Source organism: Sorex araneus, chromosome X, assembly GCF_027595985.1.
Source record: "Sorex araneus isolate mSorAra2 chromosome X, mSorAra2.pri, whole genome shotgun sequence".
Classification (NCBI taxonomy): Eukaryota; Metazoa; Chordata; class Mammalia; order Eulipotyphla; family Soricidae; genus Sorex; species Sorex araneus.
Window position 1 is genome coordinate 316729341 of NC_073313.1, and position 25763 is coordinate 316755103.

The 25763-nt window shown below is 55.6% G+C and overlaps 1 protein-coding gene across 1 annotated transcript; it reads right to left on the reverse strand.

The window, feature by feature from the left end:
- Positions 1-3009: 3009 nt before the first annotated feature.
- On the reverse strand, positions 3010-4949 carry DUSP2 (dual specificity phosphatase 2). Its single transcript, XM_055122579.1, has 4 exons — positions 4516-4949; positions 4308-4429; positions 3916-4132; positions 3010-3826 (listed from the first exon to the last, which is right to left on the reverse strand). Exons 1-4 carry the CDS (start codon positions 4901-4903, stop codon positions 3612-3614), a joined length of 942 nt encoding a protein of 313 aa, XP_054978554.1. The 5' UTR covers positions 4904-4949; the 3' UTR covers positions 3010-3611.
- Between the last annotated feature and the right edge of the window lie 20814 nt (positions 4950-25763).

Here is a 25763-nt window from a genome sequence, read left to right on the forward strand (position 1 = left end):
GTCCAGCCCAGTCAGCTGAGTATCACGGGAGTGGCCCCAGGCCCCCTGAACACTGCTTGGGACTCTCCATCTGAAACAGCAGCTGGTTATGGGTAAGAAGGGGCAGTGTTAGGGCACACCCCTCCCAAACACGAGGTTCTGAGCCTGGGCCTCGGTATCCCATGGACCCGAAGCACCACTGGACCTGGGCATGGCCAGAGTCACCTCTATGAAGAGACAGAAAGGAGAGCAGTGGGTGAGTGGAATCTGCTGTGTAGAATCGGCCAGTTCCAAAAGGCCCAGGAGGTGTGACTCATCATGTGGCATTCCAGAGCCACCAAACTCAGACAGAAAGTAGGACCATGGGGCTGAGGATGGGGACATGGAGCTGCTCAAAGCAGCATTCCCCAACTTTCAAACTCCTGTGGAATGGTGTCCGGCCCTCGGCCCTAAACCACACCTCCCACGAGTGAGGAAGGCCAGACAGAGGTTTGCAACCTTCCTTCACGGTGGACAGGTGCTGGTCTATGGACAGGTGGTTAAAGCCCCCGGCTGAAAGCCAACCGTGTTTCCTTGACACCCCCTAGCCTTGGGCCGTGGTGACCCATCAACACTTGCAGCCCCCTTGGAATATCCTGGGTGTCCACAGGGTCCCCTGTAGGTTTAGAGGCTGTCCAGAACTCTCCTTTGCAAGATGAAAATGTTCTGGAGAGTCACAGGGTACAGCAGGAATATACTTAACTGGCCATTGTAACACTGTTTCAATTATAAATTATATAGTTGTTGCCACCATCAAAAAAGTCAAAGTTGGGGCCAGAGAGACAGTACTGCAAGTAGAGTGTTTGTTCACATGGGAACAACCTGGGTTCAACCCCTGACATCCCATATGGTCCTCCGAGCACTGCCAGGAGAAATTCCTGAGTGCAGAGAGAGGAATAACCTGAGCGTCACCAAGTGTGCCCTACCCCCCAAAAAAAGTAAAAGTAAATTAAAAGGAAGAAGAAACAGGGTGGTGAGGTGAGGGTGGAGAGAGGAGGGGGCATAAAACAAGGAAGAAGAGACAAAGAAAGGGGAAGAGAGGGAGGAAGGAAGGAAAAAAGAGAGAAGAAGGAAAGGAGGGAGGGAGGAAGAGAGGAGGAAGGGAAAGGGGAAAAGACAGTTAAAGTTTGGAAGACTAACTTTTCGCTGTTTAATTTTTATTGCTTCCCTGCCTGCTCCCTTCTCCGCTGTTGATGTAGATGCCACTGATGATACAGTGTCCGGTCACACACATGCTGTGGTTCTGAGGGTCACACATCAGGTTGCAGGGCTTGAACCCTCAGTCAAGGTGCTCACAGAGCTCTGTGCTCTTAGTTGCTTGCCAGGCTAGCTCAGTGCTCACAGGCCTCCACCTGGCCACAGTGCCCGCAGTGTTTACAGGGTTCCGGCCCTCTCTGTGGCACTTACACACACCTGACTGGTGCGGCTGGAACTAGCGGGGATGCAGAGAGCAGAGCTGCCGGTGTCACTCCCAGCACCACGGCCACACACACGCTGGAGGAGAAACTCATAACCATCCTCCTAGGGGGCAGGCTTCCCAGAGGGAGACAGACGTAACACTGGCTGAGGAGGAAAGGGGGGGTGGGGAGGAGAGGGGGAGTAGAGACAGGGCAGAGGGGACACAGAGCAGTGGGCAGGAGCTTCAGTGACAGGAGGCCCTGGTTGAATGTCCCCTGAGGCTGGGTGTGGGGGTTGTGGGGGGCCCAGACATAAGCCCACTCCGGGACCTCAGGGAACCCTGCTCACAAGTCCGTATCTGCTCGCAGGAACACAGCCCAGCCCCTCGAGCACCAGCCTGGTCACCCAGGCACCCTGAAGCCTTTGTGTCCAGCACCCTCCCCAGCTGGCGGGCCCTGAGTACCTACTGCAGGCAGGGGCCAAGGACTGACTTGTGCGATTCTCAGCATCACCCTCAGAGGTGGGGCAGTGGGTGCTGATGACAAGATCCATCTTAGAAAGAAATGGCTCTATGTTGGGCCAGAGAATTGCCTCGCATGCAGCTGACCCAGGTTCAACCCCCAGCACCCCAGAAGACTTTCCCAAGTCAAGCCAGGAGCCCTGAGAACTGTTGAGTGTAGCCCCCACAAAAATAAAAAGAAATGAATATATGAGATGAAGACAAACTGCACTGGCCACCTTGAGTGCCCCCTGCCAGGCACCCGGGTTGCCCTGAGAGATGAGGTGGCCCTTCAGTAGAGTGCAGAAGCTAGATGGCAGCTACTCTCCAGGGTCTCAATCCCACTGCAATCAGAAACCCCAGAGGGGCTTCAAGATACATGCCCACCACTAGCAGCTCTGGGCCTGCACCACGTGTGCCCCTGAAAGCCCCATCCTGAGCTGCACCTGGAACCAGTATAGCTCAGGGAAGCTTCCGGAAGATATGAGGGGCAGGTGCAAGGAGCAGAGGGGCTCACCCTGGGCTCTGCTGCAAGAGCAAGGCCACCGAGTCCCAGCCCACTGGGCATCCTAGGGGGTGTAGACTTGAGGGCTGTGCTTCCCACGGTGGGCAGTGGGGCCATGGTCTGGCACAGAATGCGCTCAAGGACAAGTGAGCAGGGCCATGCCGACAGGACGTGCCTCAGGCGGGCACATCCAGCTGCAGGACCCAGGATCAAAGTGGGTCTGGGCAGGTGACATTGTTCCCCTGCAGAACCAGAGCCGGTGCCGGGGGAGGGGGGGGGTGAAAGCCAGGCCTCCCAGAAACCACTCTCCTGCCTCTGGGGACAGGGACCCTTGGGAAGGGAGATTGGAGGGCCTCTGGAGTGCCCCCTGGGGGTGAGCAACTCCCATACCCACCTTCCGTATCCCTGATGTCAGGCTGAAGGTGAAATCTGATTGAGAAAAAGCTTTCCAGCATTTTCCCAGGTGCTGACTTGAGACCAGACACTTGGGAAACTTTTTTTCTTATATTTATATAAGAAAAATATATATGTAATATATACATATATGTTACAAAAACGACAGCAATGTTTTATTAACACATCCTCAATGTTCTGTATAAATATAAAGTGCTAAGTTTCCAAGCCCCGCCCACAGGGCTGGGAGGAAGTGGGCGAGGGAGTGTTAAATGTCAGATGAACACAAGTAACTTTCCAATACCAATGGTGGGAAATGCTCACGGACATTTGCATGCAAGCAAGGGGGAGGGGGTCTGTATGGAACCTCATGCTCCCTGGGCCCTGACCCCCAAGCTGGGGGACACAGGATTCTGGCTCCAGGTGCAGGGTGGTTATCCCCCTCCCACCCACAATGGGGTTCCTGGCCGTCATGGTTTGTTCCTTGAGGATCTGAAGCTATCAAGAGTTAAAACAGTGGTGGGATGGCGGAGGTGAGTCTGATTCGTTCCTGCCAGCAGTTGGGGGGAGGAGGGACAGAGGCACCCTCATTCTGCCCCTGGATGAGGGCCAGCCCTCAAGTCCCTAAGAAGAGTACCAGGTGAGAAAGTCCAGCCTTCCTGGTGCCCTGAGGGAGGGGGGAGGGAGGTATTCTGGAATGGGGGGAGGGGACTGTCCAAGTCCCAGAACGAGCAGCTGTCCATGAGGTGAAGGGGGTCGGGAGGCTCCCCGAAGACGCTGGCGGTGATGGACCCTGCCTCAGTGGCACAGCACCTGAGTCTCAAACTGCAGCAGCTGCCCCATGAAACTGAAGTTGGGGGAGATGACCCCCCGGCGCTGCTTCACAAAGTCGAAGGCCTCGTCCAGCCGCACCCGGTGGCTCTGGATCAGGTAAGCCAGGCAGATGGTGGCAGAGCGGGAGATGCCCGCCTGGCAATGTACCAGTACCCGTCCTCCACTGCTCTTCACCGAGTCTGCAAGGGAAGCAGGGGGGACAGGGTCTCAGCGGGCGGAGGTCGAGGGACACAGGGCCCCGCCCGCGCCTGCTCCCAGCGCCCCTTACCGATGAAGCCAATGGCCTCCTGGAACCAGGCGCTGATCTCCACCACCTGGTTGTCCTCCACCGGGATGCGCTTGTAGTGGAAAAGGCCCTCGAAGGGGTTGGGGCAGCTGGAGACGTTGAGCACCGCAGTGATGCCGCAGGCCTGCAGCCCCTTCAGATCCGAGGCGTGGCTGCAGCTGCCCAGGTACAAGTAGGGCAAGATCTCCACGGCCCCCCCCTGGAGGAGAGAGCAGCGGTGGCAGGATGAGACCTCCGGGAACACGCCGGGGCTCCAGGACACAGACGCCACAAATGCTGAGCGGGCACGCACAGCACACCCAGCTCCGGGTGCAGGACCTCCCACCAACACACCGTCCTGGGGACACACCTGGGCTTCTGAGAGCTCGGCTCACCTGATCATAGATGGGCGCTCTGGGGTCCGCGGGGCTGTCTTCCATCCCTCCTGGTGGCATCGCCGGGGCGGGGGCCTCGGAGCACAGTTCGGGGGAGCAGGCCTGGAAGGCTTCAAAGCCTCCTGCAGGGAGGGACACGGGCAGAATGAGCTGGAGGGCGCGGCCCGGGGCCAGGGTCGCCGGCTGGCCGCGACGGGCGGGCGCTCACCTCGCAGGAAGAACACGGCGGTGCGCGCCGCGCGGGTCTCGTGCACGAGCGCGGAGAGCAGCACGCGGGCCGGGCCGTCGGGAGCCAGCGCGGCCACCGAGGCGCTGCCCTCGTCCAGCACCACGGCCCGCGCCAGCTCTCCGCGAGCCAGGCGCGCCCGCAGCGCGCGGTCGGGCAGCAGGCAGGCCAGGGCGGCGGCGGGCGGGCCCCGGGCGCGGCGCCGCAGCAGCGCGTTCCAGGGCACCGGCCGCGCCGAGCGCACGTGGCGCCGGCAGAAGGCCAGGAAGGGGCGGCAGTCGAGCAGCAGCGTCCGCTCGGCCTCCCGCGGGTCCCGCAGCAGCGCGCACAGCGCCGCGCACTCCAGCTCGCTCGCCGCCTCCAGCCCCATGCCCCGCCGCTGCCGCGCGCGCTCCGGGGCTCCCGCCGGGTGTGCTCGGGCGAGCGCTGCAGCGCCGGCCTTAAGTACCGCGGGGCGGCCTCCGGGGGCCCCAAACAAGGGCAGAGCAGGAAGGCGCCGGCGCCGCCCCCGCAGCCTCACGTGGGGCACTGGCCGGCCCCCGAGGGGGTGCAACGCGGGGGAGGAGGCGGGAACCGGTCTGGAGATGAACCCCGGGTCCCAACGCTCCCCACCAGCCCGGGTCTGGAAGAGCCGCCCACCCCGCTGCACAGTCCTTGGGAACTGGGCTTCTCCAGCACGCACCCTCTCTGCTTGGGGGCCAGTGCTGCCCCTGGCCGGCTGCCCCTCCTCTTTCCCTTTTCCTATGGGGACTTCTCAGCCTGGGAATGCGGGACACTCAGAATTGGCGTGTCTGGGGTGGGGGGAGCAGATGCTCTGCGTGGAGGGAAGCCCGGTTCCATCCCCAGTGCTGTACGGTTTGATCCCCTGGGCGTGGTTTTGTTTGTTTTGTTTTGGGGTCATACCTAGTGATGCTCAGAGGTTACTCCTGGCTCTGCTCTCTGGGATCATCACTTCTGGCGGTGCTCAGGGAACTGTAAAGGATGCCGAGGCTTGAACCCGGATCGGCCTGCAAAAGGCCTTAACAGCTGTACTATCACTCCAGGCCCCTGATGCCCTGGGCCTGATTTCCGCTTTCCTATGATTCCCAGAACACCTGCAGGAGCGACAGAATCACAGAACCACACAGAGCGAGGAGTAGCACACCCACCCCAACACCACCAGGTGTGGCCCAAAGTCCCTCAAAAAGAAAGAAAATGACTTTACAGGGCGCCTTCTAAACAGGAAGATAAGTCACCTGGAGCCCTATAGCCGTGCCCCCACCCTCTGCAGACAGAGCCCAGAACTCAGCAGTTCACAGACCCTGATCTGAGTCATGTCCTCATCTGGACCCATCAGGTCCCTGACATGTGGGGGGCTGAAGGGGGAGGGAAAGAGGCTAGGAAAGGCAGGGGCAGTGATGCGGTTCCAGTTATGAGTGGGGCCAGGCTTGCTCCCCAGGAGCCCAGGAAAACCCCAGGGCCCCGGGGTAAGCATTTGCCCAAGTCATGGACCCTGTCTGAAGGGGAACTCAGCTGACACAGCTGGACTCTCCCTGCCACCTTCCGGGAAATTCAGGAGCCTCCAGAGACAATGAGGGAGAAGTCCCCAAGGGCACCAGCTGCAGACCCCAACCTTCTCCTGGCACTGGGTCTAATCCACAGCCTTTCTGCCCGCCCGCTCTGCACTCAGCCCCAGAGCAGGATGTGGTAAGCCCTGGGGTGAGCTCTGAGGACATGGGCCCCTAGGGGAGAGGGGGGGTGTTGAGAATTAAGAAATGAGGCAACTGAACTCGGAAGCGGAGAAGGGCGGCTGGGTGGGATGAGGCTCCCACCTCCACCCCTAACAGCAGGGCATTTCAGAAGCCACCCCAGACCCTTCCAGTCCTGCTCTGCACTCTTGAGTGTCACTTCCAGCTCCCCGCCGGCCCCCAAGAGCAGGCTGGGTGGCTTGTTCTGGGGGGTGGGGGAGGCTGCAGGAGCTTCCGTGTGGGCACCTGAGGCTTCGTGTCTTATAAACTCTGAACTCTCAGTAGTGTGTCGCAGGCAGTCGTACGGCCGGGAGGGCACTTGCCTTGCACGTGGCTGACCTGGATTCGGTCCCTAGCATCCTGTATGGTCCCCTGAGCACCACCAGGAATGATACTGAGCACAGAGACAGGAGTAAGCCCTGAGCATTGCCAGGTATGGTCCAAAAATCAAAACCCGCACAAAACGCAATCACAGATATCTTTGTAACTTTGAAGTTTGCAATGATTCAATTAGAAAAAAAAAAAAGCTTTTTATGCAGCCCACTGTTCAATCCCCAGCACCACAGGGTCCCCCAAGCACCAAACTGGGTGTAGCTCCAGAGTACTACCAGTGCAGCCCAAAAACTGGATTTAAATTAAAAAATATTAAAAAGGACCATAGGGGCTGGAGTGATAGTAGAGTGGGTAGGGCATTTGCCTTGCACACGGCCAACCCGGGTTCGATTCCCAGCATCCCATATGGTCCCCTGAGCACCACCAGGATTGGTTCCTGAGTGCAGAGCCAGGAGTAGCCCCTGTGCATCACTAGGTGTGACCCAAAAAGTTAAAAAGAAAAAAAAAAAGGACCATAAAGCTGTGTGTGTTGCAGGGGGTGAGTGCTTGCAGAGGAGAGACACTCCAGCCATCCCTGGGAGTCACAGCACCCTACTGTGCCTTGGTGTTCCCATCTGTAAAATGGGTGAAGACCAACTCTTCACCCGCACAAGTCCCACGGCTGTGCGTGCTCCGAGCCTCCCTGCCAGGCCAGTCTGGAGGCTGAGGTGGCAAAGCCCACAACAGAGCCGGGGAGTCTGGCCCACAGATGCCAGAGGCTGATACAGACCCTTATCTTTGGCATCAGCCTGGTAAATGACTTCATGGCTGATTCTGGGGACAAATTATAGAGCGCAAAAGGGATAATCAGGTGCAGTCTAGCTGGCCTGTGGGGCTGTGTCACCTGCTCTGCCAGGAGCCGAAGGCCTCCAGCTCCCAGAGGAGGGGGGACAGATGAGCACAGGGGCTTCTCCAGCGTGTGGCAGGGGTCAGGAGCCCCCGTGGTGGTGGGTGTGTTTCAGAGTCAGGACTGGGGTGCCAGCCAAGACCAGTGCTTTCTGCCGGCGCTGGCCACAGCATCACCCCCTCAGTGCCACTTACTCTGGGGCCTTTCCAGCTCTTGAACACGGACTCTAGATGTCCAGGCTTAGCTCTGAGGCTGGGCCTCCCCTCAGCCTCCTAATCCCAAACCTGGGAGACCCTGCCCCCGTCGACCCCCAGTCACGGGGTGAAAGCCTTCTGCTCGGCTCGGCAGAAAGAGGGACAAGGAGGCAAACCCCTGCACCCCTCCCGTCACCAGATGAGACGGGATGCGATGGGCAGCACTCTGGCAAGCTCGGGGGGAGGGTGGTTTATCCTGGCCTTTGCAGGAGAGCAGACACTAGCAGTGAGATCTGGGCCTGGTGTGTTCTTAACCGGCCTGCCCACGTGGAGCAAATGACGCGTCTGTGCAGTGCTCCCGTGTAATCATCACTCAGGAAGGCTGCTGAGGGGCCCCTGGCCTCCTGCCCCCGGGGTTCCCAGGCTTTCTCTGCCCTGCCGGGCCCCAGCCCCCGCCACCTGATCTCTCTGCCGTCACAGCGCGTGCTGGGGGCTGCCATGCTGGCATTTCCCTTCCTCCTGCCAGCTAGCCGGCAGAGGGAGGGAGAAATGACAGCAGCCGCAGGCGGGTGCCTCGGGACGGGCCAGGGCTGAAGGGGAGAGTGACGCTGATGGCCACCCCCAGCCCTGCCTGAGGAGTGAGTCACGATGACATCAGGTTTCCTGTGCCAGGCCTGTGCCGCCGCCAGCCACCCCCACAGGCTCCTGCCCAGCCCTGAGTGACGCCACGCAGAAGGGGCCCCCCGGAGGCTGTGTCTGAGGAGGGCCCCGGGTGGCTGCCCCCCACCTCACGTGTCACCTGCGCGTGGGAGTAGGCAGGTGCTGGGGACACAGGCACGATGGGGAGGTGACAGTGTCCCTCTGCCGTGTCTGAGACAGAGCTCACTCTGCACGCTGGAGATGGGCTTCCAGCCTGGCTCCTCGTGATCCTGGGAGCCACCCCCAGCACCAGGCCCTGAACTGGCCCTCAACTGGGGCCCGCCACCCTGGAAACTGCTCCTAGGTTGGTTTTAGGAGGGCACCACTCCTGGTGGGGCTCAGGGGACCCTATGTGGTGCTGGGAATAGCCACCAGAACATCACCAGAAAGGCAGGCATCTTAGCCTCTCTACTACCTCTCCAGAAAATACTCTTAATAAAAGAAATTCTTCACTGGAGGTTGGTACCACTTCAGCACCAATCGAATACTTACTTTTGCCATTTTATCTAAGAAGTTCAGCACATTTCCTTGGCATCCAGATCCTGGCATCTAATCCTGGATTTATGTACTTACTTAACCCCCCCATCAAAATATATTGGGAGGGGTTGGAGCAATAGCACAGTGGGTAGGGCATTTGCCTTGCATGCGGCCAACCCGGGTTTGATTCCCAGCATCCCATATGGTCCCCCGAGCACTGCCAGAAGTAATTCCTGAGTGCAGAGCCAGGAGTAACCCCTGTGCATAGCTGGGTGTGACCCAAAAAGCAAATATATATATATATGTTATATATATGCAAATGTATATGTATATAATAAAATTTAGGTTTGTCAAAACCAAGTGGAGTGGTGCAAAAAGCAATATATATATATATATGTGTGTGTGTGTGTGTATGTATATATATGGGGGTTGGAGCAATAGCACACAGCAGGTATATATGTGTGTGTGTGTGTATACATACATACACACACACACACATATATATATGTATATATATATATACACACACACACATTTGGTGGGGGGGCAGAGTGATAACACAGTGGCAGGTGTTTGCCTTGCATGCAGCTAATCTGGGTTCTATCCCCAGCATCCTTTATGGTTACCAAGCCTGCCAGGAGTGATCCCTGAGCACAGGAGAAAGCCCTAAGCAACTGGGTGTTGCCCCAAAACCCATATATATTTTTTTCCGTTTCCTGCCAAGAGCCAGATACTCCTTTGGGTGCTGGGAGAGTCACAAACCACAGCCCTAAGCCAGCTGACCTCACTGTTCCGATATTTACCTTTGTGATGGTACAGTGTTCATGGCCAGCAATACTAGTTATCCGCCTAGAGTAATGATAGAGTTTACTTTTAAAATAAATCTTAGGGGCCGGAGTGATAGTACAGTGGGGAGGGCATTTGCCTTGCATGCGGCCTACCTGGGTTTGATCCCTGGCATCCCATAAGGTCCCCCAAGCACTGCCAGGAGTATTTCCTGAGTGCAGAGCCAGGAGTAACCCCTGAGCATCGCTAGGTGTGGTCCAAAAAAAAAACTAAAATATAAAAATAAAATAAATCTTTGAGGCCAGAGGGATGGTATAGTAGGCAGGTGTTCACCTTGTACGTAGCCAGCCTGAGTTTAATCCCAGCATCCAGAGGGTCCTGAGCCCCACTAGGAGGGATCCCTGAGCACAGAGCCAGGAGTAAGCCCTGAGCACTGCCATGTGTGGCATAAAAAACAATAAATATAAATCAAGGGGCTGGAGCGATAACACAGCGGATAGGGCATTTGCCTTGCACGCGGCCGACCCAAGATTGATTCATATATATATATGTACATATATATATGTACATATACATATATATATGCATATAAAATAAAATTTAGGTTTGTCAAAACCAAGTGGAGTGGTGCAGAAGGCTGTCAAGAAGCTGAGGTGCGGGTAGGAGACACTAAGCTCCCCAGAGAAGGTCCTGCAGCCCTGCCAGCCTTGACAATGTGTCTTCCCAGCAGGAGCCATTTCAGAGGGGCAGAGAGGCCACGAGGGAGAGGGGTCCACCCATGGCAAAGCCAGAGTCACTCTGCTCCGCACAGGAACTGCCCTGTCACAGGAACCTGGGTGTGGCTGCACCCGTGGAGGGGCCAGAGGACACCCCCTCCTCCAGGGCACCCAGCCCGAGAATCCCCATAGCAACATGCATGGTCCCCTGTGCCCAGCAGGAAGCCAGAGGCCCTTCCTTGGGCCCAGGTGACTGGGGAGGAAGAAAGTCTCTAAGGAAGAACTCTGCCACCTGTGGGGAGGAGGTGGACTGTTCTAGAAAGGGGCCGCACTCCCGAGGCTTCCCCACATCCTGCGTGAGTGATGGTGAGACTTCAGACACTCTCCTTCAAGCTTTCAGGGCTGGAAAGATAGTGGAGGGGGGATGGGTAGTCCTTTTTGTTATTTTTGTTTTTTGTTGTTTTGTTTGGGGACCACACCCAGTGCTCAGAGGTTACTCCTGGCTCTGTGCTCAGGAATTACTCCTGGTGGGGCTCAGGGGACCAGACGGGATGTGGGGATCAAACCCAGGCTGGCACGTGCAAGGCAAATGCCCTACCCGTTGTGCTACCGCTCTGGCTCCAGGAGCCCCAGCACCACATATGGTCTCCCAGGCCCCACCAGGAGTGACCTCTGAGCCCAGATGCAGGAGTATCCCCTGAGCAGAGGTCCATAAAAACCCTCCCTCCAAAAAACAAAGGAGACGCTCTCCTTCTCCCTGTCACCCCAAAGGCTGGCTGGCTCCTCCTCCCCCGGCCAGTGGTAGTGAGCTGGGAGCCCACTCAGCCACTGTGTGGCTAGACCCTGTGTGGCTCGCACAAGGATCGCCCTCCCATCCTCAGGAGAGAGCAGTGGCCGCCGGCACAGCTCCTGGAGCTTCATGTAGCACTGTAGCACTGTCGTCCCATTGTTCATGGATTTGCTTGAACGGGAACCAGTAACGTCTCCATTGTGAGACTTGTTACTGTTTGGGGCATATCAAATACGCCACGGGTAGCTTGCCAGGGTCTGGAGTGCAGGCAGGATACTCTCGATAGCTTGCCAGGCTCTCTGAGAGGGGCGGGGGAATCAAACCCGGGTCGGCCTCGTGCAAGGCAAATGCCTTACCCGCTGTGCTATCACTCCAGGTGCTTTATGAGCCTGGCTAAAAACATCAAAACTCGGGGCTGGAGCAATAGCACAGTGGGTAGGGCGTTTGCCTTGCACGCGGCCGACCCGGGTTCGATTCCCAGCATCCCATATGGTCCCCTGAGCAGCGCCAGGGGTAATTCCTGAGTGCAGAGCCAGGAGTGACCCCTGTGCATCGCTGGGTGTGACCCAAAAAGAAAAAAAATATAAAGTAGTTACTTTAAAAAAAAAAAAATCAAAACTCAGGATCTGGTGGGCAGCTTCATTCTCCTCACCGAGCTGCCCAAAGCCATCCAGGCTGGCCGCCAGCACACAGTCTGTCAGGGCACGACTGGATTTGGTCCCAGGTTTTTAATTTTTTTTAATTATTTATTATTTTGGTTGGGGGCCCACACCCAGACTTACTCCTAACTGTCCTCAGGGATCATTCCTGGCAGTGCTAGAGGGACTGTATGGGATGCTGGGATCAACCACGTGCAAGACATGCACCCTACCACTCTCTAGCCCCTTCAGGGGGGTTGTCTTGGAGCCACTCTGCATGGTGCTCAAGGGTTACTCCTGGCTCTACGCTCAGAAGTCACTCCTAGCAGTGCTTCCGGCACCAAATGGGATGCCGGGGACTGAGCCTGAGCTGAGGACGTGCCAAGCAAGCACCCGCTGTACTGTGGCCTCGGCCCCTCCACCTGGGGTTTGAACTCGAGGTTGCCCTGTCTCTGGCAGCTTTGCCCAACTGCACGTGTCCTGCCTGCTCCCTTTCGCCCACATGGAGCCCTGTCGGGCCCCAGCCCTCCTAAGGACACAGCAGCACACTCACTCACCGGCTCCTGCCACGTGCCTGCCCTGATCTGAGACTTCAAAGGGCCCTGAGAGGTGAGGGAGACCAGAACCCCGTCCCCAAACGCAGAGCCGAGGCACTGGGGGGCCAGGGACAGTGCCAGCAGCCACGGCAGGGAGGCGGTGGCACAAGCATCGGAGAACTTGTGCCCCTCCATCCGGCCCCCAGAATCCCAGGCCGCGCTGTCCTGCGCCCCCGCGCCTCTCGCACAGGAAGCCGATCACCTAGGCGGGGGAAAGCCCACATCTTGGGCAGAAGTCAGACGGGCCCAGCACCCTACCTGGTGCGTTCAGGGCACAAAGGCACCCTCTGAGGCTGAGTGAAGGAGAGTACACGCTGGCTCATGGTCCTTTGAGCCTCTCTGTCACTTACTGGGGGGGCGGGGCTAGATGTCCTGAATTCCAGTGCAAGCCCTGTCCCAGCCAGCCCAGAGGCCTTGGGCTGGCCCCAGGGGCTCCCGGTCTCCCGGGCCATTTCCCGGTGTTGGGACTCGGAAGTTCCTGCCCAGGGCACCAAGCTGCAAGGAAGGAAACCAGAACATAACAAGTGGGACAGTGTCAAGCCAGGGAGATGCTTGGACCCCCGAGAGGGAGACAGAGCAGAAGAGGCCCTGGGAGGCCTTCAAGCTGACCTTTCAGATAAGGAGCCGATCTGGAGGTCAGAGGAGAGAGGCAGCCAGCCCGGAAAAGGCCCTGGGCAGGGACCCGTGAATTGGAACAGAGGAGCCAATGAGTGGGGCTTGAGCCCTGGAGCCTCAGGGACATTATGCTGGGACTGTCCCCTGGTCCCCTGGTGCGGTTTGGTGGTAAGGACACTGGAATCCTGGGAAGGTCTTGCTAAGGGGAGGAAGCGTCTTGTCTAGAGAAGCCCTGGATCACGGGGGTGGGGAGAGTCGGCCCGGGAGAGGCCTGGCTGTGTCGAGGAGGGGGGGGCCAAGGGCAGTGGGAATAGCTTGTTCCTAGGGTTGGACGACCTCCCTCTTTGATTACTGGTTGGCTGGGGTCAGAGGCCACACAGCCCTGCTCAGGGCTGACTTCCAGCTCTGTGTGTGGGGATCACTACCGGCTGGTCCAGGGACCAGCTGTGGTGCTGGGGATCAAACCCAGGGTGGTCTCATGCCAGGCAAGTGCCCTGCCCGCTGTCCGGTCATTCCAGTCCCCTCCAGCTCCCTAGCCCCAGCCTGTCTGGGCACCGGGACCCCTGAAGTGCTGTGGGTGCGCGTGCTCGGCTCAGTCAGGAAGAGGGGCACTTAGTGGGCACATGGGAGGGCCCTGGGGCGGGGGGCAGGACTGGGGCCACTGAGGGCTGGCACAGGTAGTGGGGGAAGGGAAAGTGAGGCGAGTCCAAACGGGATGGAGCTCCCCTCCCAGATCATGGCACCTGCCAAGGCTAACGCCACAGCTGACCTGGGAACACTTGGTCACCCCACTGGGAGCGACCCCCCCGCCGCTCCTAGATAGCCTCAGAGCCCCTTCATGAGCAGCCCCAACCTGTAGCCCAGAGTCCTCCAGGGGCCACTCCTCAGACCCGGGGTCCTGCCCTACCTCCTGCCTGGAGCCCAGGTCCGAGAAAGGGCCCTGGGGGCAGTTGTGGAGGGAACGGGCATTGGGTCATACCATGGCCATCCCCAAGCCGAAGGAGGCAGCGGCCTGCGTGACAGTCAGGTCCCTGTCAGGGAAACAGAAACGGAAACAACTCTGTGCCTGCCGGTCCCTTCCCAGAGAGCCGTGAGTGACTCAGCGTCCCTGCCACGGTGGGAACCGAGTGAGTCCCGTCCAGGAAGGCGGCTGGCGGGGAAACTGCAGGGCCGTCCGGGTGGGAACCCAGTCGGGAACAGAGGGTAAGAGGCTGGCGGGTGTGGCTGAGCCCCAGCGCCCTCCCAGGAAGGGCTCTCTCCTGCCCTCCCCCTGCGCAGGTGCGGGCTGCCTTCTGAGCCCCGGGCCGAGCACCCAGCTCCCAGCTCCAGGTACCTCCTGTGACCCTCAACCACCGGCTGGGCTCCTCGGGCCCGATGACAGCACAGCTGGTAGGACGCGTGCCTTGCACATAGCCAACCGGGCTTGGATCCCCAGCACCCCAGTCACTCCTCCAAGCACCCCCAGGAATGATCCCTATTCACTGCTGGGTGTGGCCCCCACCAAGAAACGCCTCTGGGCCCTGCAGTCCTCCCCTTTGGATGAATGGTGGGGGCTGGGCTGCTCTCCTCTGGGACCGCTTCACCTGCCCGAGACCAATCCAGGAGTCCCAGACCCCCGGCAGGTGCGCACAGCGGAAGGGGCTGAGAGTAGTGGAGCATGTTTGTGGGTGACTTTCCTAGAGGGTACCACGTGTGTTCCGGGCCCTGGGTGCGGGGGGACACCGTCGGCTGCTCCTTTCCAGGCCCTGTCCCTGATCAGGGCCAGGCGCAGGCTGGACCAGGAGGCCCCAGCGGCAAAAGGGGGGCAGAGGAGAGAGGAGTGCAGGCAGCTGGCTCCCTCTGCCCTCACCTCTCTGCTCGCTCCCTGCACCAGGACACCCCTGCTTTGCCGATTCTGGTCTCCGTCAGCTCCTGGCACAGGCACCTCCACACTGGCTGCTGAGACACCCCACAGCTTTCACGGCTGCGTCCTCCACTGCCGAAAGGAGCCAGTGCCCATGTCCCTGTCCACGAGGCCCCAGCAGCCTCTGACTGGACATTTGATGCATGGGTGGGCCTCCCCCCTGCCACAGGCTTCTGCCTATTTGTCTCCCTGGACCCACCCCACCCCACCCCTGCCCCACAGACCCAGAGTGGATTTTCCAGAATATAAGGTTGAGAGGTCGGGAGAGCTAGCACAGGGGGGACAGCACTCGGGACAACCACAACCCAGGTTTAGTTCCCCACACCACAGGGCCTAGCCAGGGCACACACCCGAGCACAGAGTCAGGGGGACACTGTGAGTGCCCCAAAACCAATAAAATAAATAAGAGGTGGAAATTCTGATGGATGGTCACAGCGGCGGGTGAGCACTGTGAACCCCACTGGGGGTGAGTGCTCTGAGCACTGTGAGCAGGATGCAGCTGGGCCTGGGAGCGTCACGTTCTCCAGCTTCACTGCCCTTGCCACCATCAGGGTCCCTCCCCTCGGCCCTGCTGTCTGTGAGCCCCAACACTGCAATGAGCCATCTCTTTACTGAGCCCCAACTAAGGCAGCATAATCCAGACAAAGGGGTAGACCCCCGGAGGCCGACACAGCACAGAAGGGGCTGGAGCACTAGCACAGCGGGGAGGGCATTTGCCCGGTGCACACACGTCTGGTTTGGGTTCCATCCCCAGCATCCCATATGGTCTCCCAAGCACTGCCAGGACTGATTCCTGAGTGCAGAGACAGGAGTAACCCCTGAGCACTGCCAAGTATGGCCCCTACCAAAAAAAAAAATTTTTTTTTTAAAAGAAGGGAAGGGGAGAGGAAAATAAAGTCTGAGAAAATGCAAACTTAGGGGCTGGAGCAATAGCACAGCAGGTAGGGCGTTTGCCTTGCACGCGGCTAACCCGGGTTCCATTCCCAAAATCCCATATGGTCCCCCGAGCACTGCCAGGAGTAATTCCTGAGTGCACGAGCCAGGAGTAACCCCTGAGCATCGCCGGTTGTAACCCAAAAAGAGGAAAAAAAAGCACGCAAATTGGCCGCGTCATCTCCTGGAGGAGGAAGAGAGGGGATTCCGCAGTGCTGGCTGTGAGGCAGGAGGCCAGGGCTCTGCGGCCACAGGCTCCTGGGGCCCGGGGCCTCTGGCTCTGACTCTGCCACATTTTCAAGGTCACCTATTAGCTCATGTTGCTGGTTCCAGCTCCACCTTCAACATCCACCCTCTGGTTAAGAGAAAGAAAAGGTGGGGGAAGGCCGTGACCCTTCAGACCCCGTAGGTCTGCAGGGCCAGGCCAGGCAGGTGGCTTGCACAGGGCTGGAGCATGCACAGGGGGACAGGACTGGAGACAACCACAACCCAGGTGTAATTCCAGCACCACGTATGGTCCAAGAGTCCCAGCTTGCATCTCCAGCACTACAGGGAACGACTCCTGGATATGGGGCCAGGAGCACCGCTGAGTGCAGCCTAAAGAGAAAAAAAAAAAAAAAGAAAACAATAAAACTTGTGGTTTTGGTTAAAAGGGAATGGAGAGATACCCGATCTTATGTTATCGTGTATAATTGTCTAAATACCTCTACTTAGCATGTATTACTTTGACACACAGACTATACATTCCTGGGGGGAAGAGCTTTAAGGACACTTCCAAGAAGTTGCACACTCACTTCTGCTTATGTCCTAAAGGCCAGAACAGAGCCCGGGCCACTCCTAACGGCGGGACAGCTATAAACTCCATACCACGGGTCACAAAGTTGTGTGTCCTGCATGCCATTGGCTTGGGTTTGATCCCTGGCACCGTATATGGTCCTCCAAACCCCACCAGGAATGGTCGCTGAGCACAGAGCCAGGAGTAAGACCCAAGAACAGCTGGCCATGGCCAAAAACAAACAAACGAACAAACAAACGCCTCAGTCGCATCTTCCTACGAGGGCACCCTTGGGAGGAAGGGGTGGGAAGAAAGCCGAGGGGCGTCGTTTTTGCTGGGGAGAATCAGCACTCTCCTCTCTCCCCTGGCCCGGCTTGATTAGTTTACTCTTTTCACAATGACTTGTCTATTCTGTTTGGAATTTTTTTTATTTTTCATTTTTGGCCACACCAGGTGTTGCTCAGGGCTTATTCCTGGCTCAGCGCACAGGGATCATTCCTGGTGGTGCTCAGGAGACCATATGGGGTGCCAGAGATAGAACCTGACTCAGCTGCAAGCCACGCAAGCACCCAACCCACTGAACTATCACTCTGGCCCTGATTTGCCTATTCTAGACACTTTCACATAAATCTGTGATACCAAGGTCGGTTTTTCATTTAGCATATTTTCACAGTTTACTCATGCTGCACTCTTTCCTTTTTTAAGAAATATTTTACATATCATACCTTATATAGATTCGTATATATACACAGATATGCATATGTGCGTATATATATATATATATATGGGTATGTGTATATGAAACTGTGCAGTTCAAGAATCTCTGAATAGAAGGCTGGAGCAATAGTACAGCGGGTAAGGCATTTCCCTTGCACACTGCCGACCCGGATTCGATCCCCAGCATCCCATATGGTCCCCCGAGCACCACCAGGAGTGATTCCTGAGTGCAAAGCCAGGTGTAACCCCTGTGCATCGCTGGGTGTGACCCAAAAAGCCCCCCCCCAAAAAAAAGGATTCTCTGAATAGTCTTAGATTCTAAATTCTAACATAATATGCAACCGACATTCACACGAGGGTCACCGGAATCCAGACTTGAGCTGTAGAACAGGAAAGTTTGGCCCAAATCCGTGAGAATAGGTTTGCTAGACATGAAATCCAATCTTTTAATGCAAAATTCCTGTCCTCCAGCTGGCCTCTGTCCCCATCACCCCTGTGCGGGTCAGGCTGTGCAGGGCTGGAGAGGCAGGGAGCGGATGTGGGTCTCTTTCCGGGGTTCAGAACACAGGGCCCCAGGTGGCCCCCTCTGTGGGGAACCTCCAGCTTCTCACAGCCCCCCTCTTCTCACATCCTGTTTCCACTCCTCTGACCGCAGGGCCCGGGCCCACGCCCGCCTGGGTTTCCACATCACCTTCCCCAGGCTCAGCCCTCTGGGCACCTACCTCCGGGACCCCCGTGGGGATTTACGGGGCTCCCCTGGCAGTGCAGCCTGTAGGGGGGCGGTTGGGGACAGGAAAAGGTTCAACCCTGGCCCTCTGCCCTCACAGAGGAACCCTTGGTGACCTGACCCCCTGTTTTTGTTTGGTCTTGGGTGTTCGTTCTGGCTTGTTTGGCTGGTTTTGGCTGGTTTTGGCTACCAAGTAGGCGTCCAAGGGGTGGTCTCCCCGGTGAAGTCAGCCACAAGGACAAAGCCCAAGTCCAAGGTAACCTTTGAGACAGCAGGCCAGGAGCCTCCTTGGCCCGCCTCAAGCCTATGCTCACACATTTGCCACTTCCCACAGTGTGGAAAACTCAGAGCAGATGGTGAAACAAGCTCAGCACCCACGTGGGTTCGTTCCCGGAGTCTCCTCCCCCTGCCTGGGACCCTGGGAGGGCGGGAAGAAGACTCCAGTGCTGCCAACAAACGTGCCATGAGCCCGACCCTTGGGGGGGCCTTGGTGGGTGTGCAGGCCCCTCCACAGACCCGAGAGTTTCTGTCAGGTCCCACAGACTCTCCCTGGAGGCAGCAGCCCTGAGCCCAGGGCCCCCATCAATTAGGCGAGTCCAGAGGCAGGTCTGGAAGCCTGGACAGGCCCCAAAGGACCAGCCTGACGGGGACCCCTGTTTCCCTCTCCCGGCTCTGGCCTCCACAGTCCCCTCTGGGCACATGGGGGCTGGCACCCGTGACTCCTCCCAGGAATAAAATGTCACTGAACATTTCATTGACATAGGACCTCCCTCGCCCTCCCCTCCCCCCCCCCGCACCCCCGCCTTCCCTCTCTTCCTCTCCCTCTCCCCCTCTTTCTCCCCATGGTCGCCTCCAGGGCCAGGGAGCACTACATTTGCTCCCACTTGGGTCCTGCTCTCCTGCCTGTCCACTTCCCCCTCAGGTCTGTAAATCTCTCTGGTCTTCCTCAGTGCCTCGGCCTCCATCCAAGGACAGCTTTTCCTCAGCCCTGGGGCAGTGATGCCGATTGTCTCCACCTCCCTTCTGGCCTCTAGCCTGTTTTCAGGGCTCAGGCACCTCCACTCAGGGGCCAAAGGCTGGCTCTCCACAGCCCCGCCCGGAAAATGGCATTCCTTGCCCTTCCCGCTCCCACACCCAGAGCAGCCCCCAGCTATGGCGCCATCCAGCTCTGGCAGCTAAACACCATTGCAGGAAGACTCTCACCACGTCCAGCCTGGTCTGCCCGCTCAGGGTCCCTGCCTAATGCTTGGAGTATGTTTTGTACAGTGAGCTGTACAAAATAGGACAGAAAAAAATTAAAATTGTGGTTGTCCCAGGGATGTGGCTCGGTGGCGGAGCTTCCTGTCTTGCATATGTGTGACATCTTGGGTTCAATGCCCAGCACGGAGAAAAGACAAAACCAATGTAAGAGTTTGAGAGATGGTCCAGGATGCCAGGGCACAAGCTTCGCATGCAGGAGGCCTGGGTTCGGTCCCTGCCACCACGTGGTCCCCTGGGCACAGCCAGGAGTGACCCCTGGTTCCCCAGCTAGAGTAGCCCCTAAGCACCACTGGGCGTGGTCCCAAACCAAAGCGAAACAGAAAGACTTGGATCTCACCTTGGTAAGACTCACCCAATGGTGGAAGTGAGAGGCTAGGTCCGAGGAGCTTATTTTGATCTAAAGCAGTGGTTTGGTTTGGTTTTTAACTGCGGTGACATTTGTTTACAAACGTTGATGTGTTAGGGTACAACTTCACACCCTTTCAAACGAATCTTTCCACACCACACCCACCACCCAAGTACTGATATTCCTCAGCCACCCTCCCCGGGGGCCCCCTTCACCCTTCCTAGCCTTTCCCACTCCCCTAGGTAACCTCTGTTGGTATCCTACATTGAGTCTACCGCCTGGGCGGTGAGAGGGAGAGTTGGGGGGGAGGAGTGGAGGAGGGGGAGGCTCTCCCTAGTCACCTCGTGATTAAACACTCTGTCAGAGGTCAGAGAGGAGAGGGTTTTTGTTCGATTTTTTTATCTGCCTCTTTGTTTGGTTTCTTTATTTTCCTTTGTTTGGTTTCTTTATGCCCACATGTGAATGAAATCATTCGGTGTTTGTCTCTCTCTTTCTTCCTGACTTATGTACCTTAACTCATGTTAACCCATCCCATCCCATTCCAAACACATAGAAAAGTCCAGACTTCCCCCCCCTTCCCTTTTTGGGTTACAAACAGCAGTGCTCAGGGCTTAGTCCGGCCTCTGTGCTCAGGGATCTCTCCTTCTGGTGCTGGGGGAGGGGTGGGGAAGCCATATTCAGTGCTGGCCATAAAACCAAGGTCTGCCACAGGCAAGGCAAGCACCTCATCCCTGGACCACCTGTCCGGTCCCCAAGAAGCCAGGTTTCCTCTATTGTCATAGCTGAGTGCTGTCCCATTGTGTCTGCAGACCACAACCTCTTAAAACACTTTAAATAGGTAGAAAAGTAGCAGACACCTTAGCAGTAAGTTCCCAAAGACTGTAAAACCAAGATATGACCTGAAAAGGAGTTCTTGCTGTCACCTCACCCCCAGCTAGCCAGGGAGGGGGATGGCAGGACTGTCTGTGCCCCCCCTTCCCTCTCCGACTGCCTGGGCCCCTGCCAGCAGCACGCTCCTTCGCCACAGGGCACGTGGATGCTTCCAGATCTCAGCTCAGTGAATGTCAGCATGCATCAATCTTTATGAACTTGTGTTCTTGGAATAGATGCCTAGAAGTGGAATTGCAGCATCTTATGTAGCTCTATTTTTAATATTTTGAGTACATGGGGTTCCTTTTCCTCTGCATCCTGCCAAAACTAATAACAGGAATAATGATTTTTTTTCTGCATGTTTTTCTCTGGTAAAGTGTCAGTTCAATTCTTCTCCCCATTTATGTATGTGTGTGTTGGTTTGTGAGTGACAACTGGCAGTGCTCAGGGCTAACTCCTCGCAGTGCTGGGGATCAAACTGCACGGGAAGCAAGAACCTTATGTCCTATGCTATTGTTCCGATCCCAGAAAGACTCACCATCTTAGGAGCACAGGTTATAGGTTTTCTTTTCCGTTTTGGTTTTATTTTGGTTTGGGGCCGCACTCAGCGGTACTCAGTGCTTACTCCTGGCTGTCTGTTCAGGGATCATACCTGGAGGTGTTTGGGACCATAAGGGGTGCCAGGGATTGAACCTAGGTCAATCATGCTCAAGGCAAACATCCTACTATGCAATCTCTCTGGCACCACGTATGGTTCCCTGAGCACTGAGCATAGAGCCAGGAGTAAGCCCTGAGCACTTCCAGGTGTGGCCCCCTCAAAAAGAGAAATGAGTCATATTGTGGGGCTGGAGTAATAGCACACTGGGTAGGGCATTTGCCTTACACTCGGCCAACCCAGGTTCGAATCCCAGCATCCCATATGGTCCCCTGAGCACCGCCAGGGATAATTCCTGAGTGCAGAGCCAGGAGTAACCTCTGTGCATTGCCGGGTGTAACCCAAAAGCAAAAAAAATAAAAAAGAAAGAAAGAAAGTCATATTGTAAAAACATACAGAGGGTATAACAAATAAACCAACTTTTAAAAATGAGCAAAAGATTTCAAATAATACATCACAGATTTATGAATGACAATAAGCTCATAAAAAGATGCTAAACATGGTTAGTCATTAGGAAAATGCAGATTAACTTCATAATGAGAAGACCAGTCATACTTTTTGGCAAGGACATGAAACAACTGGAACTCTCATACAGTCCTGGTGGGACTATAAAATGTTACAACCACTTTGGAGAAGTACGGTGATTGCTAAAAAATATTTAACCATACACCTACAATGTGACTCAGGCATTCCTTGTAGGTGTTAACCTTAAAAAAGAATTATATTCTTGAGAGATAGAACAGTAAGGAGGTAAGGAGCTTGCCTTGCACACGACAGACCCAGGTTCAATCCCCGGCACCACATACGTTTCCCAGAACTGCCTGGAATGACTCCCGAGCACAGAGCCGGGAGTAAACCCGGAGCACAGCTGGATGTGGCCCAAAAAACCAAACAAGAAAAAAAACTCTTAAAATCACAATCACACAAAGACTTAAACACGATTGTTCACAGAAGCTATATTTGTAAGTCAAAACTGGAAACAACCCAACTGTCTCCCAGTAGGTGAATGAGTGAACTATGGAGCGACCATTCAGTGAGAAAATACTGACCATACAAAGGAATAAACTGCTGGTAAATGCAACATGGGCAAACCTCAGGATATTTATGTTGAATTAAACAAGCCAAGAGGAGGGGGGAGGAGGGGGAGAGGGGGAAAAAAGGTATATATGATGTGATTCCATTTCTAGAAATCCTTAGAAAATGCTATTTTATGGAGACAGGAAACAGATTAGTGCTTCCTGGGAATGGGGCTAGGGTAGAATTACAAAGGAACACGAGGAAATGTAGACAGTTAAATATTTATTTGGGATTGAGAGAGTACAGCAGGTTGGATGTTTGCCTTGCATGTAGCTGACCTGGGTTCAATCCCCATAACCTAACATGGTCCCCTGGAGACCACTTGGAGTCATCCCTGAGTACAGAGCCAGGAACAAGCCCTGAGCACAGCCACTTACAGCCCTAGAACTAAAATAAGTGAAAAGAGGGGCTGGAGCGATAGCACAGCGGGTAGGGTGTTTGCCTTGCACGCGGCTGACCTGGGTTCGATTCCCAGCTTCCCATATGGTCCCCTGGGCACCGCCAGGAGTAATTCCTGAGTGCATAAGCCAGGAGTAACCCCTGTGCATCACCGGGTGTGACCCAAACAAACAAACAAAAAAAACCCAAAACTGAAAAGAAACAAGAGCAGCAGAGATGGTTCTATGGTAAAGGACCAGTCTTTGCAAGTGTGACACCATGAATGACATGTGTCACAGGGGAAAGAAAGGTATAGGCAATGTGACTGCATGTCTAGAGACCCCTAGAAAAATGCTATTTTATGGAGAAAATACTGTTTTCAGTCGCAAGCCCACCACATGTGACAAGCATGATGCTGGCACCTCTGCTGTGTGTCCCCATGGTTCAAGGGTTCGTGGGTGTGACCACGGGAGCCCCTGTATGAGCCACACAGCCGAGAGCAGGACCCCAGTGTGCTCTACATTACAGCTCAGCAACCGGATGTGCAGACACAACAAGCCACAACAAGACAACTTTAGCAGAGGGAAGAGAGGGCAGAAGAGTTAAACACAAGAGGCAGATAGTGGCAGTGTGGGGTGGGGGGAGACGGGACTGGGGAGGGTGGGAGAGATGCTGGGTTTACTGGTGGTAGAGAATGGGCACTGGTGAAGGGATGGGTTCTCGAACTTTGTATGGGGTAAACATGAGCACAATAATGTATAACTCATTTCAATTCTTAATGTAATTTTATTAGATCAATAAAGTCCAGATTAAAAAAAAACACACACAAGAGGCAGGACAAGGATAGGTGACGACATCTGAATAACAGAAAAGTCACAAGAAAAGAGGGGAAATGAACTAATTCAAGAAGACCATCAAGAGCTAAAAAAAAGTGAATTTACAAATAAGGATTCAAAGACAACACAATAAATGGTAAGAGGGGCTGGAGTGATCGCACAGAGGGTAGGGAGTTTGCCTTGCATGCGGCCAACCCAGGTTTGATTCCCAGCATCCCATATGGTCCCCTGAGCACCGCCAGGAGTAATTCCTGAGTGCAGAGCCAGGAGTAACCCTTGTGCACTGCCAGGTGTGACCCAAAAAGCAATCAATCAATCAATAAATAAATAGTAAGAGAATTTAGCTCTGGGGCTAAAGCGATGGGAGAGCGGATAGGGTACTTGCCTTGCGCCTAGCCTACCAAGCTCAATCCTCAGCACCCCAGATGGTCCCCTGAGCAGCACTTCCAGGAGTGATCCCTGAGCACAGAGCCAGGAGTAAGTCTTGAGCACAGCCAGGTGTGGCCAAAAACAAACAAGAAAGAGAACTCCCGGGGGCTGGAGCGATAGCACAGTGGGTAGGGCGTTTGCCTTGCACACGGTCAACCCGGGTTTGATTTTCCAGCATCCCATATGGTCCCCCGAGAACTGCCAGGAGTAATTCCTGAGTACATGAGCCAGGAGTAACCCCTGAGCATCACTGGGTGTGACCCCCCCAAAAAAGAGAGAGAGAGAGAGAGAAAGAGAACTTTGCCAGAATAGCAAGAAAGAAGAGAATACTTCACAGATTGGGGGAGGTTACATTTCAGATAATGGATGAGGAATCAAAGCAGCTTCAGATCTTGACAAAGTTCTAAAGAAAAACCCTTCCCAACTGCTATTTTTGTCTTCAGCTAAATTAGCTAATATGGAAGGATCTGAATGTTTTACCTCCCATGTATCCCTGTTGCTTTGACAGTCAAGGATGGAGCAAACCAGAAATAAGGGGATGCGGGGACCCTGGGATGAGCAGGGGAAGGGAGTCTTGAGACACTGAGATGAGCAGGGAAGGAAACGGGGAAGGGAGCTGCAGCTCCTGATGTTGGCAGGGGCTACCTGGCACGGCTCCAGCTGCCCAGGGCTGAGGAATGGCCACTGCTGAGGTGGCTGAATGTCAGGATCACAAGTGGGAGACCAACACAGTCTAGCGAAAGCCCAAGTAGTCACTCCAGGAAAAGAACGTGTGCAAGACATCAATGCTAATCAGAGTCTCCCTAAAGTTATAGGGAGATATATATATACTGCGGGGGCAGGGCACAGTCTGGGAGGAGAGGGGAAGTGGGGGTCTTCATTAACACCAGGAACTCCAGGAAGAAGGCAGCAAGGGGGCTGTGGGAGTAAATATCAGAACATCCCCCCTGAGAGGTGTGAAGGCTCCACAGGGGAGTTTCAGGGTAAACTTCAAGGATTCTTTGGCTTTGTCAACTATGTGCACAAATGCTCAACTGAAACTTTTAAAAAATGGTCATTACAGTTGTAAATACAGAAAAAGGTCTCTGAAACTTATTGATATTTGACCAGAAAGGAGACAGGAGGGGAGGGGAGGGCAGAAGAGGGAGGGGGAAGAGAGAGATAGAAAGAGAGAGCCCAAAAGAGGTCCTTCCTCAGTATCCCCACCCCATGCCTTGGCAGAGAGAGCCATCAAATAGACCAAGAATGCACTCAATAGTAGAGCACCTAGGTTCCATCCCAACGCCTCCCAACACACACACACACACACACACGAGCTCCATCCTGACATGCATGCACACACACACATGCACACAATGGATTCTATCCCGGCCCTCTCCTGACATACACACCCCTGGGTTCCATCCTGGCCCTCCTCCCAACATGCGTGTACACATACTTGTGCACACATGCCCAGACATACACTAGAGAGATATGCATGGCAACAGACAGTGCCGACATTAGTGTAGGAGAATCAGGGAGTCAGGCCACAGGGTCCCTGCCGGGCTGCATCTGGAGAAGCCCCTGCCTGCCTCCCTACATCTGGAATTGGATTGGCCTGAAAGGACAGGCCAGGAAGGTGGCTAGAGAGGTGGCAGCAAACCAAAGCTGCTTCCTTTATTTTCCCGCCTCGCCATCTCTTCCCACACTGTCCCCTGGCTGGGGCATGTGAATCTGCCACTTCTTGCCCTCCCCCCCTCCCCTCCAGCCCACTGGACACCCACGCTGGCTGTGGTCGTCTGACCCACTTCCGCGCTTGTCTATTCATAGGTCACAGTGCCAGTCTCAAGGCTTGGAGGCGGGGGTGGCAGTGCCCAAGTAAACCCAC

Excerpts from the sequence above, each read along its gene's own strand:
- DUSP2 (XM_055122579.1), bottom strand. The coding sequence starts at position 4,903 with ATGGGGCTGGAGGCGGCGAGCGAGCTGGAGTGCGCGGCGCTGTGCGCG. Across the intron at positions 4,430-4,515 it reads CGCCGTGTTCTTCCTGCGAG|GAGGCTTTGAAGCCTTCCAG; the intron begins GTGAGCGCCCGC and ends CCCTCCCTGCAG. Across the intron at positions 4,133-4,307 it reads GAGCGCCCATCTATGATCAG|GGGGGGGCCGTGGAGATCTT; the intron begins GTGAGCCGAGCT and ends TCTCTCCTCCAG.